The sequence below is a fragment of the Saccopteryx leptura genome, chromosome 3 (genome assembly GCF_036850995.1).
Source record: "Saccopteryx leptura isolate mSacLep1 chromosome 3, mSacLep1_pri_phased_curated, whole genome shotgun sequence".
NCBI classification, from domain to species: Eukaryota; Metazoa; Chordata; class Mammalia; order Chiroptera; family Emballonuridae; genus Saccopteryx; species Saccopteryx leptura.
This window is the reverse complement of record NC_089505.1, coordinates 369,706,291-369,723,569: the sequence shown is the minus strand read 5'-3', so window position 1 is coordinate 369,723,569 and position 17,279 is coordinate 369,706,291. Positions and strand designations below refer to the sequence as shown.

General features: G+C 55.1%; 1 protein-coding gene across 3 annotated transcripts in view; it reads left to right on the top strand.

Moving 5' to 3' along the window:
• AGO2 (argonaute RISC catalytic component 2) overlaps positions 1–17,279 on the top strand; it is a 94,657-nt gene that overhangs the window by 27,122 nt on the left and 50,256 nt on the right. For 2 of the 3 annotated variants that reach the window (XM_066379575.1, XM_066379574.1), the window contains exon 2: positions 15,080–15,275. The exons of the other annotated variant lie outside the window; for it this stretch is intronic. In XM_066379575.1, coding sequence (XP_066235672.1) covers positions 15,080–15,275 — 196 coding nt within the window. The remainder of the gene's footprint in view (positions 1–15,079; positions 15,276–17,279) is intronic. 3 annotated transcript variants of the gene reach the window in all.

Genomic DNA, 17,279 nt, shown 5'->3' with positions numbered 1-17,279 from the left:
AGGCTGGCAGAGCGGTCCTGTGCCAGGACTGGTGCCTCCCAGGACTGAGCTGCTGGGCGGCCGGCGGCCGCTCCCGCGCTGGGTGGCCCATGCTGTTGGCAACCTGAGGCTAAACCAGCACAATGACTGCTGTTCTCAGTTCCTCGACAGAGACCACGGGTGACAAGGGAGTCCCCAGGAGGCTTCCTCAGCTCCACGCGAGTTTCCTCTGCAGTGCACACGTGTGGGCCTGCTTGTCCTTACAGGGCTGAGCAGCAGCTGGGTGTCTAAGTCGTCTGTACTGAAATGAGGTCCCCAGACAGGGAAGATGACTGACCCAGAGGATTGGTTGGTGTGTGGCACTGTCAAAAATTGGTGTTGATTTCTGTTACCTGTGCTGTGGATAAAACCCCTCCCACTGAGCGGTGTGACAGCTGTCACTGTGCCTCTAGGTTGTGTGGGTCAGGGGTTCGGACAGGACACGGGGAAGGTGTGTCTCTTCAGGATGTCTCATCTCGGGCACGGGTCGGCTCAGGCTGGAGCTGCCTGGAGACTTCTCTGCTCACACATCTGGCAGCCGGGCTGGGTGACTTGAAGGTTGGCCTCAGCTGGTATTGTTGGCCAGGGCGCCTACAGGCAGCCTTGCGTGTGGCCTGGGCTGGGTGCCCAGGGACGTGTGTCACGAGAGCGGGTGAGGCTGCTCGGCGCCTCTGACCCAGCCTCACGGTCTCGTTTCCTCCTCGTCCCCCGCTGCTGGTCAGCGCATTTGCAGCCTGTCTGGCTTGGGGGGAGGGGGCGGTGGACTCCACCTCTCCACGTTGAAGGACTCGGGCTGTTTTTGAAACTGTCCTATATTGTCCTTCCAAAAAGGTTGGTTAGCACCAACTTCAAGGTTAAGAAACAGGGTCTCATCATTGTCAGTGTCGTTCAAGACTGCCCTCGAATACCAAATTTTCTGTAGGGAGAACGAGTGGGAAAGACTGGTGCCATGTGAGTGCATTCAGCTACCTGTCACCGCAGCAGAGCAGCAGGCACCTGCTGACTTACCTGGTCAGCACAGGAGGCTGCCTGGCTCCCGGGGACGAGTCTGGACTTCGGAATCAGAGACCCGAGTCCTGGCCCTGCCTCTGCTGTGGGCTGTGCGACCTGTGTTAGTGCCTTCTGCAGAGCGGTGCTGACCCCTGGCTTGCAGTGGTATAAACATTACAGAAACTGTGCTGGTAGTTGCCCTGGCCCCGGCCCCGGGGGATCATCACTGGGAGGTGTTCCCGTTCATGCCGTGTGGTTGAGAGTCACACATTGTGCCTTCTGTGGAAGCCCGGTGGGAATGCGGCACGCTGCAGGTCCCTTCCCTGGGAAGGAGGACTGTTTCTTAGATCTCTCAGCCTTCCTGGTGCAGGCTTGCCGGCACGCTGCAGGTCCCTTCCCTTTGAAGGAGGACTGTTCCTTAGATCTCTCAGCCTTCCTGATGCAGGCGTGCTGGCACACTGCAGGGGTCTGAGTTGAGGCCTGTCGCCACAGGGCCGATGGCAGAGGCTGTCTACAAGTACAGGGCTCTCTGTATTGAAGTATCTTCTGAGCAGATTTTATAATCGCTGCCTCCTGTTTCTGGCGTGTGTTTTTTTTTATGTTGATAGTGGCATCTCTGTAACTTCTAGGTAGGACTTGCTCACATGTAGGAAAGCAGCGGGTTTTCAGAATCTTGTTTTCAGCGAGCTTGTTGAGTGGTTTGCCGCTAATGCTGTGTCTGTGTTCCCTCTGCATTCTCGGTGCAGGCAAGAGGCGTCACCTGTGTGTGGCGGTGCTACGTGTGTGTTTCCAGTTGTGTTGCTTATTTCTTCTCTTTTGTTACCAAACCTGCTAACGTTACTTGGTGCATTGGTTTTAATTATAAGCATTATTGGTTCTGGCCTCAAAAGAAATCCTTCTAGCCTGACCGGTGGTGGTGCAATGGATAAGAACATTGACCTGGGACATTGAGGTCCCACGTTCAAAACCCCGAGGATGCTGGTTTGAGCCCCTCGGTCAAGGCACATATGAGAAGCAATCAATGAACAACTAAAGTGATGCAACTATGAGTTGATGCTTCTCATCTCTCGCTCTTCCTTCTCTCCCTTGCTTTCTCAAAAACAAAAACAAAACAAAAGAAATCCTTCTAAACTGTGTGGGAGTGATGTTTTCAGGAGGTTTTATTAGATAACTTGTCAGGTCATCGGAGTCCCTTCTGTCTTAAGTTGCTGGGGACTCTTGTCAATTTTTTTTGTTTGTTTTTCTAAATCTTGAGAGTGTCTCGATTTTCAGACAAGTAAAAAGATACAAACAGTATAAGGCAGTGGTCCCCAACCTTTTTTGGGCCATGGACCGGTTTAATGTCAGAAAATATTTTCACGGACCAGCCTTTAGGGTGGGACGGATAAATGTATCATGTGACCAAGACAAGTGTCAAGAGTGAGTCTTAGACGGATGTAACAGAGGGAATCTGGTCATTTTAAAAAAATAAAACATCATTCAGACTTAAATATAAATAAAACGGAAATAATGTAAGTTATTTATTCTTTCTCTGCTGACCGGTACCGGTCCGTGACCCGGGGGTTGGGGACTGCTGGTATAAGGAATGTTATACACACCACCTAGTTTGAAGAAGTAACTTTGAGGTGGTTTTGAATATCGAGGCCACTTCTGTGTATGTGCTGCCTGCCCAGCTAGGGGCTGCAGCACCTTACAGGCTGTGTAAGTTTGACCCCCAGACCTGTGAGTGGGGACCCCAGCTGCAGGTTTCGGGGTAGACTGACCGCCCCAGCTGGCTCCCAGCCCCGCCTGTCCCCGTGCTCCTGGCCGGCTTCTGGGTCTTTATTGTCACTGAAGATACTGAGCCTCAGAAATCCAAGCTCAGACCCCAGCACGTCTGCCTTATAGCAGTGTGGCCCTAATAATTCATTTCAGCCCCTCCTCTCCGTGAAGTGGAGCCAGTGACCGACCACTCGTAGAAGTCCTAGTGCTGGTCATTGGGGCACCTGGCTGTCACCAGGCACTGACTGCGGGGTTCCGGGGGAGGCGATGTCCATCTGCCGCAGCTCCAGCGGTCAGGGGACTCAAGACACAGGTGGCAGAGGGTGAGGCCCGTGTGCACACAGCTCAGTGTCCACACGGTCCTACGTGCAGCCTTGGGCTGGGGTGAATGGGGAAACTGAGGCGCCTGCCTGGGGCAGCTGTGCGTGAAGCAAGGCAAGGACTGGGGAGGCTGGGGAAGGTTGTCAAGGGTGGAGTAGGTTCGACAGGAGGAAATGCGAGCTCGCTGGACGTCAGGACGGAAGTGGTGTTGGTCTTCAGTGGAGGTCTGACAGTTGATTGCAGAAAGTCACACCTGCTGTAACTGAGCCCCAACCTCTGGGTCCTGCTGAGTCCGCTGCCTTGGTCTAAGGTGTGATGGCTTTAGAACATCTGACCAAAGCCCCTGACGTGGTCCCCCAGTGTGGGGACGGCTCTTTCCCATGAAAGTGGGGGGGGGTCTCCTGGGGGTGCCCACACCCACCTGCGCTGCCATGGGTCATGCGTTAGTGGGCCTGCTGCCCAGCTGGTAAAAACACACACCGATTCCTTCCCAGGCAGGCGGAAGGCTGGACCTACTGAGGAGCCCTGTGGGCTGGAACAGAAGTTGCGCTTTTTTGTTCTGAATGTAATTTTTTTCTTCCTGATTCCTTTTCTCCTAAAATTCATCAGCCCTCACAAACTAATACTGGTGGGTCCTGTTACAGCCGACCTACGTTAGCGAGAGATACCCAAATGCTAATTCATTCTTAGTGCATTACTGAAATGAAGGCTGGGTGTCAGGAGTTGGCTCATGGGGAGGGTGCTGGCCCAGGAAGCCAGCCCGTGGCCGAGCCGCTATCTCCAGAAAAGCAGTCAGAGGTGGTGGCGGCAGCAGACCGGCCGTACTACTGCTCAGGACCGAGTCGCTTTCCAGGGCACCTAGTTGAGACCCGGGCGCGGGCAGATGGGGCAGAGACAGGAGTCACCCAGCGGTCCTGTCCCCAGGAGGTGGCCATGCTCTCAGCACTGCGGCCTGCCCTGAGCTGGGGGCTGCATGCGCGGGCACCCCCCTCGTCGGTGCAGGCGTCTCGCGGCACTGAGGATACCGCGTGGGCAGCAGACCCTTAGCGAGTACGTGCCAGGAAGGGTACGAGGATGAGGTGGTTTTCCTGCCACCTCAGAGAGTGACTCAGCCCTGTAGCCTGCAGGGATGGAGAAGGGGGCCCCTCTCTGAGTCACACAGCCAGCCCGCAGGTCAGGGTCCCGCCTGCTGCTGCCACGGGGCGTAGTTATAAAGGAGCAAAAACAAGTCGAGGGGTGTTTTCCTTTTTCTTTTATACCGTCCAGTATGTGTCCCCTCTGCCTGGAACGTAGAACTCGGGTGGTGGCTCTCACCTTGCTCTCCTGTACTTTCCTGGCTGCGTAAGGTGGGTGGTGGGCAGGAGGGCGGGTGGTTGGTTAGATCTCCTGTGTTTGGGGTGATAAAAAGGATTTAGGTTCTTTGGAGAAGAAGACTTCCCCAAAGTATGAGAGATGTCATCTAAACCCCTCTGCAGGGAGGCTGGGCGAGGCGGTGGACGGTGTTGGCAGAGGGCTGCTTGGGAACGGCTTCCATGTGTGGTGGCTGGAAGCCGAGTGTTTGGCCGGGTGCTGCTGGCCCGTGCCGGGGGCTGAGTCACCCTCCACACAGCCCGATGCCTTGTCTGAGAGCATGGGTGTCAGAGTAGTGGCGACGGTGCCTGGTGTCCGTCCTGTGCCTTTTCCCGTTGAAACGGTGCCAACTGGTGGCAGAAGACGCATCACAGTCTTCATGTGGTGGCCGGGTTTGTGCCCTGACATCCACAGCACTGAGTTACGTGCAAGTCAGTAGAGGCATTCATTCCCGTTAGAGTTAGTGTGGCGCGGAGATGCCCTTTTATTCACCTGTTTGTGGACTCATTCATTCATCCACTCGCACACTCATTCTGCAGCCGCACGACACCAGCTGCACGCCCTTTCTCCAGTGGGGGAGCTGTGCTGATCAGAGCGGCACGCACCGAGCGTCAAACCTAAGCTGGCCAGTGCGGCAGAGGCAGGTGTGAGGTCGTCCTCACGGATCGTGGCACTTGCAGATGTCACATGGCTACACTTCCAGGCAGACGCGTGGCAGGGTGCTGCTGCGTGCCAGCGTGGCCCTCTGCAGCCACACGGCAGCTAGCCTCCCCGGGGCTGTGTCTGTGGGCGGCCGGGCACCTCTCACAAGGGTCTCTAATGCCTCCTGGGTTGGCTGTAGTATTTCTAAGGTTGAGAAAAGACGGATCCGATGGTGCATCAGAGGAGACATCTTTAACTTGTGAGGGGAATTTGATGAAGACAGTGTTTTACAGTAAAATAATTTTCTCTTTACAGATCACAGGGGTGGCTTTGGGAACCATTTCTCAAAGAGATCATGTTTTAAATGACAGTTGGAGTTTAAGGTTGGACCACAAAAGCCCATTTAAAAACCGAATGTGGACAGAATTCTTTGAGGTTGCAACAGAAGGTAAAGAGGAATGCTGTGTATTAGTCACAGGCACGAGGGTAGTTGGATTTCTGTTTTATAATTAATCATAAACATGCGTCCTGTCCTCTCGCACGCTACATTGCTTGCTACAGTAAGGTTGGGGTGTTTTTAGAATATTACTCAGTGAGGCATTTGAGTAGCGATTGTCAGGGCTCCGGGACCACGCTGTCGCCGTCACTGTCACCCGGGGTGACCGCTCCCCTGGCTCAGGTTTGCCAAGAATCAGGCTGAGACAGATTAGAATTCCCCAGAGAGTTTTTACCAAGAGAGGAAGAAATGAGAGACTTACAGGAACTGTGGGCTGCTGCGAAGATGACACATTTCCAGAGAACCGCTCTGTGACCCACGGCTGTCTGCCTCCTCCCGGGGACTGTCCCGTCCCGTCCCCTCCTCCCCTGGCCCTGCCCGGGGAGCCTGTCCCCCTCCCCTTCTTCCTGCAGTGGGAGGCGCTGACTGAGCCCACTCAAGGGCATGAGGACCAGAAGCAACTGTCCTTCCTGAGGGTAAGGACGTGGCTTCCTGTTTATTATCACATTGAAACCTCTAGTAGCACCAGCTGACTCTCCTGGTTCCAGCGTGCATTGGTCAGGGAATCCCCTGAAGAGTGATTTGTGGACCCACTGGCTTTGCCCCAGGCCCGGGACCCCTAAACCACAGAATCCGCTTTCCCCCTGAGCCCTGTCACATGTCCTGCTCCGTGCCCTGGCGAACCTGGGAGCTCGGCAGGGCTGGGTCTGGTTTCCTTGGCTCCTGGTTGGCTGCCGGGCTGCCCGGGCCTCCCGCTGTGGTTCTGTGGACAGCGTGTCGAGCAGCTGATCCTGTCTGTGTTCTTCCCACATCCTTCTGACAAGGCCGTTCATGAATGTGACTCAGTCGGCTTGGTGGCTGTACGTGAGACCTGCCCTGTGTGGGCCACAGGGGTGTCCAGGGAGTGGCAGCCACATGTCCTGGTTTGGGCCAGGGGCCTGCTAGTCTTGAGTGTCTGCTTTCTGTTCTGCGCCACGGGGAATCGTCCCCGCCTGTGCAGGAGACGGGCCTGCGTGGGAGCCCGCCCAGTCAGGGCCGACCCTGCCGGTCACTCAGCCCCAGAGCCTCTGCTTCCTCCTCACGGGGCTGTCCAGCAGCAGAAGGGAGCTGATGTCCAGCCCCGAGCTATATTTATCAATGTCTTGAGCCTTCATAGTTTCTGGCTGATGCCCAATACGATAAAAACCATTCTAAAAGGAAAACAATTTATGGCTTTGAATACTGACGCCCAGGGCGAGGTTTGGAAGAGCCTGACAGTGGTGTCCCAGTCCCTTGTCCTTCAGGGGCACTGAGTGTCCCCACCCAGACTCACAGTGAGGCTGTGGCACAAGCGCGGCCGCAGCAGAGCAGCCAGCAGCCCGGAACCCGAGCCTGGCGGCCCCCTCGCCAGCAGCCAGGCTGCTTGTTTACTCGGTGACTGTGATTTAGGTTTTTCTCGGGAACATTGAAGTCGCCCAGGAGTGAACAGTCACGCACGTCTTTTTGTTTTTGAAGGCCGTGGAGTCACGATGAGTGACGTTGTCGAGGGGGCGCTGCTGGGGTGGGGGGCGGGACAGGAAGCACTGTGCCCTTTCCAGGAAGTCTTGGTGCTTGCCTCTCGGTGTTTCCAGGGTGTCTCCCCTAGACTGAGCCCCCAGACCGATCCTGATGGTGCCGCGTCCCCAGCACCCGCCTACAGCTTGACTCACAGTCGATGACTCAGAGCAGACTGGGGGGAAGGGCGAGTTATAGTACCTCCCCTCCCCCCTGTTTCCAGGGTGACTTCTGGCTCCCAGTTCTGTGGTTTAGTACCTAATCCATGTCATCTGTGGTCACGGCTGTTGTTCGTGGTCTGATGGGACACGTGGCCCCGAGACCTTAGTGTCTGTTTCTGTTGCCCCGCAGACACGCGAGGAAGGGGCAGTAAGGGCCTGCGTGGGGTGGGGCGTGGCCTCACTGGAGCTCCCGTTAGGTCCCGGGTCTGGGCCTGACCTCATGGGTCACGCAGTACCGTTGCAGACTCAGCCCCATGTGCTCAGGTATTTAGAGAAGAGCAGAAGGGAGGAGCTCTCTGACAGTTGGCTTGTCCGCGTGACTGTCCCGCCCCGGAGCGCTGCTGCCCGGCTGGTCCGCAGGCGAGCCCGCCTGGGACACTGGTGTCGCCCCGTGCTGCCGGAGCTGTGTGAGTGCCAGGCGATGCTGTCAGCCTCATCAGGATGTCTGGTTTCCGAGTCCCGACGGCGCCCTGCATGGCGGGCGCCTGTGTGATGAGCCTGGAGAGCCAGTTGTCATGGCAGCCGGTACATCCTGAGCTCACGCACAGCACATCGGGCTTGGCGTTCCCACGGAGACAGAGCCGTCATCGGGCTGCCGGGTGTGTGTGGCTGCAGCTCTGTCCCTCCTACAGGAACGGCAGGCCCCACCCCCACGGCCACAGAAACCAGGGACGTCCTTCCCCTCAGCTGATACTCTCCAGGGTGTGGGGTCCTCTTCCCTTTCTCAGTCTAGAGAAGCTGGTGGGTGGAGCCCTTTCCAGAAGAATGTTTTTCGAGGCACAAAACAAAATACGGAGGGCGACAAATGCCGTTACCCAGACACCGAATGAGTGTGTGACAGAGAAATGGACGGGCCTTTCTGTCACACTTGGTAACTGGGGCCAGCAGAGTCCTCATAAACGTGACTGTGAAGTAGCGGTGTGTGTAAAACACACTCGGCGGTGTCCGTAACAGCTGTCCGGTGACACGAGAGCCCGTGTCTTCTATGTGTCCCAGCTGTTGTTAATGCCACTGTGGTTTCTCGTCTGGGTTCATTGGGTGAGGAAGCGCTGTGGTTAGCTGAGAGGTTAGTCCGAGTTTGCTGCCCTCCTGAGCTCTCTGCATGGGTCCCAGGCCAAGACCCCCTGCCTCACGTGGACGTGGGATGGGCCTCTCTGGTCTTCACCTGTTGGGCAGGGCACCTTGACACCACAGCTGCTGGCCCCGGGCACTCGGCCTGGGCAGGACTGGTCCTGGGACGCCCAGTGACTGGACTTGTGCCTCAGGAAGCCAGACCAGCTGCCCAGATGAAGGCCGTGGTGTGGGGCCGGAGGAAGCACAGGGAGACAGGCGGGTTGTCTTGGTGGCAACATCGTGAAGTCCAAGCTTACCTGCCAGGTGCTGTGTGTGTGGCATTCATCCCGTAGCAGAGACTGGCTGTGAGGCGGGGCCACAGACCTATCAGGCTCTCTGTGTCACGGGCCCACCTCCGGGGAACAGTGGGGCGGCCCATGCAGGGGAGTTCCCCAACATCTCAGGTGGCTCCCTGCCTCCCCCAGAGCTGGCAGCCCTCAGGTGTCTACATGGCCCTCCCTGTCTTTACAGTGGGTTGAAGCTGACCTACCCTTGCCACTCTGAAATTAGCCAAAGTCCCTGGAGAGATGTGAGCATCACTGTTAGCAGTGTGTCCCCATGAGAAGGTCACTGACCAGCTGCTGTCCCCTGCCCCTACCCAGGGTACCTCACCTGTTCGAGACCTTCCAACACACCTCACATTTCTTTTGTCATCTTGGTTTCCTGTCCCGTGTGCCAGCTTTGCCCTGGTCCTCTCCTGTATCTAAGGGGAGTATGGGGACGAGAGCACCGCTCTGGCGAGGGGCTGCCCTTTTTACACGGGGCAGCCAAAACATCACACGGGACAGGTGACCCACTGCCCTGCTCTGTGACCTCCCTCTGAAAAGTCGGTGCTGATCCAGCCCTGTGTGGTGGCTTTCTGTAGGAGGACCAGCTATAATGACAAGCATGACTTCCCTGTCATCTGTTGGAAACACCGAAACGTTCTGGTGGCCGTGACCCACTTACACAGGAAGTTGGTTACTCATTTCACTACAGTCCCTTTCACTGATAGAGAAGCTGTCCTAAAAATGGAAGGTTTAAACACACATGCTTGTGATCGGCGGGCAGCCCAGCCAACTTTGACTCCCCTCTCTCCAGCTCTGCCTGATTCTCGGTTTCGGAGACCCCGCCCCCAGAAGTCACTCTAGCTGGGAAGGCCAGACCGACAGATTTGTCACTGAATCCATCACCGAAATGCTGAGGGGCTGACCTGGCAGCTGTCTTGGGCGAGTCACCCCCCTCAGCACAGCTGGGTCCCTTTCGGCTGCTAGCCACCGGCCATGTCCCAGGGCTCCTGGAAGAAGGTGCTTGCCCTCCCCTTCCTCAGGGCTTTGCCCGCCGTGCGGAGGCAGGACTAACACTTAGAGCAACAGGAAATCCATTCAAAACAAAACCAGCGCTAGCTGCCAGGTGAGACACATGCTGTGCCCGCTGGCTGTGGTTGGCAGGGAACGGCCGGGTGTTGGGTGTTGGGACAGTTTTCACAAAGGGGGAGAACCTGCCTTTGTCCTTGAAGGATGTAGAGAACTGCCCGGCCAGTGTGGGCTGACCCGGCAGCCCAGGAGACTGGGCCCTCGGTGCTGGGTGGCATCGGCCCTGCTGAGCAGGGATCTGGGGCCATGGCCGCTGCATCAAACGCCAGCTCAGTGGCATCTATTTTGGGTGTGTGTGTGCAGTTTTGTAGATTTTTGAAAGTGGTGACAGGTATGTAGAGCTTGTTTGGTGAATCTTCATCCTCATTACACTTTCTGGACATCCGCACCCCTACACGGTGTGGGACATTCCTCGTTCCTTTTGCCCAGACAGCCTAGTCGGGCCTGGTGTCCGTGCGCACATCTGGAGTTCCCGTCCCTTTCACAGTGAATTCCCAGATCCCTGAGTGACCGAGAGGCATGCTTCTTGAAGCCCACTTCATGGGCGTGCTTGGGAACGTCGGTGGTGTGCTCTCTGGTCACAGCCTCGCTGATGGCAGCATGGCCCTCTTGCCGTCCTTTGTGAGAGCCATCGCTGGACCCAGGCTGGAGAGCAGCCCCATGGTGTCTCCCTGGTGAATCTTCCCAGATGCTGTGACCTCCTCGGCATTGATTTATTCAACAGAGGCTGACGACCCCCGCTGCTGGGGACCCGTGGTGGAGTGGGTCGGCCAGGCGCTCGTGCTCTGGGAGGACAAGAACCAAGCCTCTGCTGGTGGGCTCCCCGGGCTGGAGGCCTCTCTCTGTCTGTCCTGATGCCCATCCTGCCCTGTGGTGTCTGCTGTCACAGTCCTCCCAGCGGGGCAGCAAGGGCAGTGGGCTGCCGAAAGAGAGCGGGGGGGGGGGGCGGCTGATGTCTAGGTGATACTAGAATGTCAATTGTTCCCCTTAATCTGTGGTCAGTCACAGTTTGGAGGTAAGGGATGGAATATTCCAGAAAGAAACAGTTCGTAGGTTTCAGTTATGCACGGTCTGAGCAGCGTGATGAAGTGTGCCGTCCCGCTCTGTCCGCCTGGGTGGGCTGTCCCGTCCTCCAGCTGCAGGTGCACCACCCGTTGGCCACTTAGTAGCACCCTGGTTTCCAGATCGACCCTGATGCATCACAGTACTGGTGTTCAGGTTGTCCTGCTTTTTCTTTTTTTCTTTTTTTTTTTTTTTTTTGTATTTTTCCGAAGCTAGAAACGGTGAGGCAGTCAGACAGACTCCTGAATGCGCCCGACCGGGATCCACCCGGCATGCCCACCAGGGGGCGACGCTCTGCCCCTCCGAGGCGTCGCTCTGTCGCGACCAGAGCCACTCTAGCGCCTGGGGCAGAGGTCAAGGAGCCATCCCCAGTGCCCGGGCCATCTTTTGCTCCAATGGAGCCTTGGCTGCGGGAGGGGAAGAGAGAGACAGAGAGGAAGGGGGGGGGGGTGGAGAAGCAGATGGGAGCTTCTATGTGCCCTGGCCGGGAATCGAACCCGGGACTCCTGCACGCCAGGCCGACGCTCTACCACTGAGCCAACCAGCCAGGGCCCAGGTTGTCCTGCTTTTCCTGAAGGACCCAGAGCACAAGACAAGTGAAGCTGGCAATTTGGATACTCCCCAGACAGGCCCTATGGTGCTTCCTCTAAGCGAAAGGGCGTGTGTATGTGTAAAAATGCTGTGTACATAGGGTCGGAACTGCCCCCGGGTTCGGGCGGCCCCTGTGGGTCTGGGAGCGTGCCCCCCGCGGATGGGGGCCTGCTGGAGTTCTTAGAGGTGTCTGTGATGAAGGCGCGCGGCCTCTTGGCTCATTCGGTTTCCCTCTCGGTGTCCAGAGCTCCACGTCAGTGAGTGGCTTTGCCCGTTCGTGCCCTCTGCGTGGGGCCCGGGCATCTTCTGCCGTGTTTGATCCTCTCTGGTGCGTTGTTTGCGACTCCTTGTTCAGGCCACTCATGCTCGGGACTCCCGGTGAATGGTAAAACTAGATCGCAGCTGGCTCTGAGCGTGTCCCCTTCCGTAGCTGTGAAATAGCCCCTCCCTCTTTTCTTCACGTGGAAAACATAACAGCTTCAACTTGTGACTTCAATCCCTCACACCTTCCCACAGCTTCCCACGGAAGCAAGGAAGAAATACCTTGAGAAACTATGTTATGAACACGAATACGTTACTCTTGCAATCTTTGCATTGCTTTTACTAACACAGCTTAGTAACACAAACTGGTGGACAGTTTTGTTTCCCACGGCAAATTCTATAGAAGGAATAGGCATTGGGGACAGGAAAAGCAGGCTCGACCTGAGAAATGGGCCCAAGGCCTGGCCTGTCCTGTTGGTCAGATTTTGGTAAGGTGAAGCCATCAGCGTCTGGCTGGGGCTGGCGGGAGGCTGCGGATTGGCGTGGGAGGGAGCCTGGGCTCGGAGCTGAGCACCTGGGTGTGTGTTACTCTGAGCCCTGAATGCTTCATTTCTTAAAGGCAACAGGCTTGCCCTGTTGCTGAGGTGCCGTCGGACGCATGGGCAGCGCTTTGTAGACCGGAAGTCTCTTCGATGCAGGTGGGGCTCCCGTTGCTGACGTAGAGCAGGGGCCCAGATGTCTGGGGCTCTGCGCTGGGCACTTCCCGGGACACACACGGAACCTCTTGTGGTTTAACTTTGTGCCTCCATTCCCACAATTCCTCCTGCTGGGAACCGGGACCACGAGTTAGCGGGTCCTCAGTGCTAAGCATGAAGGGGCCGCTCAGGCAGGGAGCAAGCCGGGTCGTGCGTGGTGTCCACTCCTCGGCATGGTCTGGAGCCCTCCCTCAGTGTGAAGGAGCCTGTGTGACCTGTGGAGCTCACGGGCAGTAAAGCCACTGAATCCGTTTGACGACTTCCCCTTAGACATTCCTGGGAAGTGACCCGTGAGCTGCCTGAGAATCCTGTTTGTTTTTGTATCCTTGGTCCCGGGAACACTCCCCAGCACGTAGGGGGCACAGGAGCGTGCTTGTTTAGGGATGGAGTGTTGTGCAATCTGTGAATTTGTCATCTATGAAGTCATAGTAGCTTGGTGGAGAGAGAGGCCCCGAGGTTTCCAGATGGGATAACTCAGTGAGATCAGTGACCTTTTAAAGCACGTTCGTTTTCTCCTAAAAAGATAACAAAATTTAAAAAGTAATTCAAGGACTCTGAGTTGTTCTAGGCCAGAAATACAGTAAGAACAGCTTATTTTATTATTAGTACTTTTGTTTCCAGTAGATGTCCGTAAGGATTGCAGTACATAGACTTTTCTTTTTTTTTAACAAAGACATTTGAGCGAAAAGTAAATGTATTCTGTTGTCGGGAAAATACTTCTTCTTTTTCCTAAAGCCATCGTTTTAATTGGACTATTGGCATTACTGAAAATTTTAGTTGGGGTGAAGTTCCTTTCTACATGTGGTGGTGGTGGGGGGGTCGTGGTAGAAAGCACTCCCTAATTAAATCGGGCAGATTGTGATGGAGGGGAGCCACGTGGGGGCTCCGGCCCGCTCCCGCCCTGGCCTTGTCTCCCTGTCCCCTTGCTGCCCGCTCACCACCCCCCCGTCCCCCCACCCCCCAGGCCCTCCTGTGCAGAGAAAGAGAACAGAAGTGTTCATGGCGAGCGTGGTGCCCGCTGAGCTGTTAGAATGCGTTCTACGTGAAGAACTGGCCTACTGTGGAGACGCCCCCTCTGTGGAAGTGTGACACTGGTCTGGAGAAGGGGGTGCCGAGGTGCAGTTTCCAGGGACCGGAGATTGTGGAGATCTGAGTGCCTGTGTGGTCGCAGCACTGCTGCCAGATCCCTGGACATCAGAAACCTCTTGTAGGGGTGGCGGTCAGGCAGGGGTTGGCGGGGCGTGTGCCTGAGCACTGGTGTTGGAGGCTTGGCCTTCTTTTTTTCTCGTTTTCTTTTTTAAAGAGAGAGACAGACAGGAAGGGAGAGAGATGAGAAGTATTAACTCATAGTTGCTTCACTTTAGTTGTTTATTGATTGCTTCCCGTACGTGCCTTGGCCGGGGTCTCCAGCCGAGCCAGTGAGCCCTTGCCAAGCCAGTGACCTTGGGCTCGTGTTGATTATCCCACACTCAAGCTGGTGACGCCAGGGTTTTGAACCTGGGTCCTCAGCCTCCCAGGTTGATGCTCTATCGACTGCACCATCACCAGTTAGGCAAGGCTTGTCTTTCTTAACTCCTGATGTTCAAACATCTTCCTTCGTGACTTGGACAGCCATTGCAGAGGACACATTCTGAGTGACTTGGGCAGCCTTCCCTTACCTGTTTGAACATCAGCTTCCTTAATTATAAACAGGTTGACCATGCGTCAGGTGCCCTACTACACTGTGAGGCTAGCGCCCTGTGGCACACATACACTGGGCGTGTGAATAAAGTGAGCAGGCGATGGGAGGAGTAAGGAACTGAAGAGTCCCTTCCGGACCCTGACACGTGCAGGGGCTCTGCAGTGTGCACGCGGGACCTCGCAGTGGGGGGCCTGGGAGCTCGGGAGGTCAGGCTGAGGCCAGGCTGTCGGGACTTGCAGGTGCCTAGACGTCAGGGTTGAGTGCCGGGGAGCCAGAGGGCACTGGACCGGCGAGCCCATACTGCAGCCTGTTGTGTGGTGATGGGTGGGGGGTGCCCGGAAGCAGAGAGCGCCTGCTGGGGGCTCCCGCAGTCACTGTGCAGAGGGTCCTGGGGACCAGCGGGCACTGAGGCGGGAGGGGGATGGGCACCGGTGGCTGACAGAAGCTGGTGAACAATGACCATGTTGTACGGTAGGCTGTGGTGAAGGTCCGTGGGGAGGGTCTTGGCGGTGGTAGACCATGGCCTCCTGATGGAGGAAGGGGCGTCCTCTGGTGCAGACTGGACGGCTGTGAGCCCTCCCTAGGGAATGAGGGCGGCTGGCCGGTCTGGGCAGAGCAAGGAGAGGACCAGGAGGGGACATGTTTGAAAAGGGGAGCATGGGGCAGTCTCACATGCCACTGAGTGAGCCAGAGAGGGCATGCTGTGGGGTGGGGGTAGGGGGCCCCTCGGGCCTGGCAGTTGGGGGTCTCTGTGACAAGGTGGACGTGAAGGAGCAGAGGATGGAAGGGCCAGGGGACACTGATAGCGTGGGTTCCCCGGGAGGTGGGAAGGGTGACAGGCGCGTGTCCCGCCCACTGCCCAGCGCTCTGCTGGGCCACAGGAGGGCCACTCATTTCCCCGTGTGACGGTGACCTCTTTGCTGTTCCAGTGCTCACGCCTCCTGCACCGCCGCCACCCCCAATCCAAGGATATGCCTTCAAGCCTCCGCCCAGACCCGACTTCGGGACCTCTGGGAGAACAATCAAGTTACAGGCCAACTTCTTTGAAATGGACATTCCAAAAATTGACATCTATCACTATGAATTGGATATCAAGCCCGAGAAGTGCCCGAGGAGAGTGAACAGGTATCGTTTCCTCCTTTATTGATCCTGATTGATTTCTGCGGCTCATCTCTGCATGCAAACACACGGTTTTAATCAGCCCTTCGAGTCTCAGCAGGCTCTTCTTCCGACTCTCTTCCCAGGAAGTTGCATTCAGTATATGTGTTTTGAATGGAGGTGCAACAAAACGCACATCATAAGTGCAGTTCACCGAGTTTTGACAGACGCACCCCTGTGCCCCTCCCCCCAGAGTGTTGCCTCGTGCCCCCCCCCCCCCCCCCCCCCCCGTCACGGCTCTGGCCTGTGTCACTGCAGGCTCCCTTCCTACCCGTGCACACAGACGCGCAGCAGCCCGCGAGACCGGCCCCCTTTGGCCACACCTTCCTTCACCAGCGGGATGGTTTTGAGATTGACCTGCATCATTGTATTAATAGCTTCCCGTTTTTATTGCTGAGGAACATTTTATGATATGACTATTTCATAATTTATGTATTCATCCTCCTCTTAGATGCTTGGGCTCTGCAGGCTTTGCTTTTATGTATAAAAGTGCTGTGAACATTCTTTTTTTTTTGTTTTTTAAGATTTAATTTACTGACTTTAGAGAGAGAGAGGAAAGAAGGAGTCTCAAGTCTTTTTCTGTGGGCAAAATGTTTTCACTTCTCTTAGATACATAATGAGGAGAGCAGTTGTTGGACCGAAGGGTAGGTGTGTAGCTGTAGCTGTGTAAGACGGCCAGGTGGTTCACCAGAGCGGCTCTGTCACCTCCGTCCCAGCCACACCCTTGTCAGGACTTGGTTTGGCCAGTCCTTTGGATTCCTGCTGTTCCAGTGGGTGTGGAACGGCTTCTGCGGTTTCGGTGTTCATTTCCTGATAACTGCATATCGAACGCCTCTCCTGTGCTGAGATCCGTAATTATATTCACGTGTTATATAATATAATGTTACACCGTATACTGTTTCTAGTAGAGTGTCTGTTGAAGTCTTTTCCCTTCCTTGGGGACTGTCATTTTGTTACTGATTTGCAGGTGTTTTTAATTCATTCTGGGTGCAGGTCTGTACTGGGACTGTGTCTGTGCAGTCTGAATTTTGCCAGTTCACTTTCTTAATGGTGTCTTTAATGACCAGAAATTTATCATTCTGTTGACATCCAGCTCTCAAATTTTGAAAATGGTTTTTAGGTGGTGGGTTCTCTCTAAGAAATATTTGCCTACCTGAAGATAACAAAGATTCTCTCTCTCTCTTTTTATTTTATTTATTTATTTAAATTTTTTTTTTTTTTTTTTTTTTTACAGAGACAGAGAGAGTCAGAGAGAGGAATAGATAGGGACAGACAGGAACAGAGAGAGATGAGAAGCATCAATCATTAACTTTTCGTTGCGCATTGCGACACCTTAGTTGTTCATTAATTGCTTTCTCATATGTGCCTTGACCATGGGCCTTCAGCGGACCGAGTAACCCCTTGCTTGAGCCAGCGATCTTGGGTCCAAGCCGGTGAATTTTTGCTCAAACCAGATGAGCCCACGCTCAAGCTGGCGACCTCAGGGTCTCGAACCTGGGTCTTCCGCATCCCAGTCCAACGCTTTATCCACTGCGCCACCGCCTGGTCAGGCTCTCTTTTTATTTTTCAAACCAAAATTGCAGTCTTTGGCTTGTCTGTTTAGGTCTGCAGTCCATCTCAAATTGATGTATATGGTGTGAGGTTGAGGGTCTGTTCAAAAATGTTTCAGTGTTGATTGGCGCTGGCACCTGGAGGGGGAAATCAATTGATGTTTTCATTAACTACCAGAGAGCCCCTTGGAATGTTTTTTTTATTGTGATTGCTTTGAATCTATAGATAAATTTGGGGGAAACTGACACTTGAATCTTCCAGTGCATAAACACGGACGTCCTCTCTAGTTAGGTCTGCTTTCATTTCTCTTAGCAGTTGTTCATAATGTTTGACAGACAGGTGTTTCACTTTACTTATTCTTAAGTGTGTTATGTTGTTATTTGTAAATTGTATTTTAAAATTTCATTTTCCAGAAGGGTG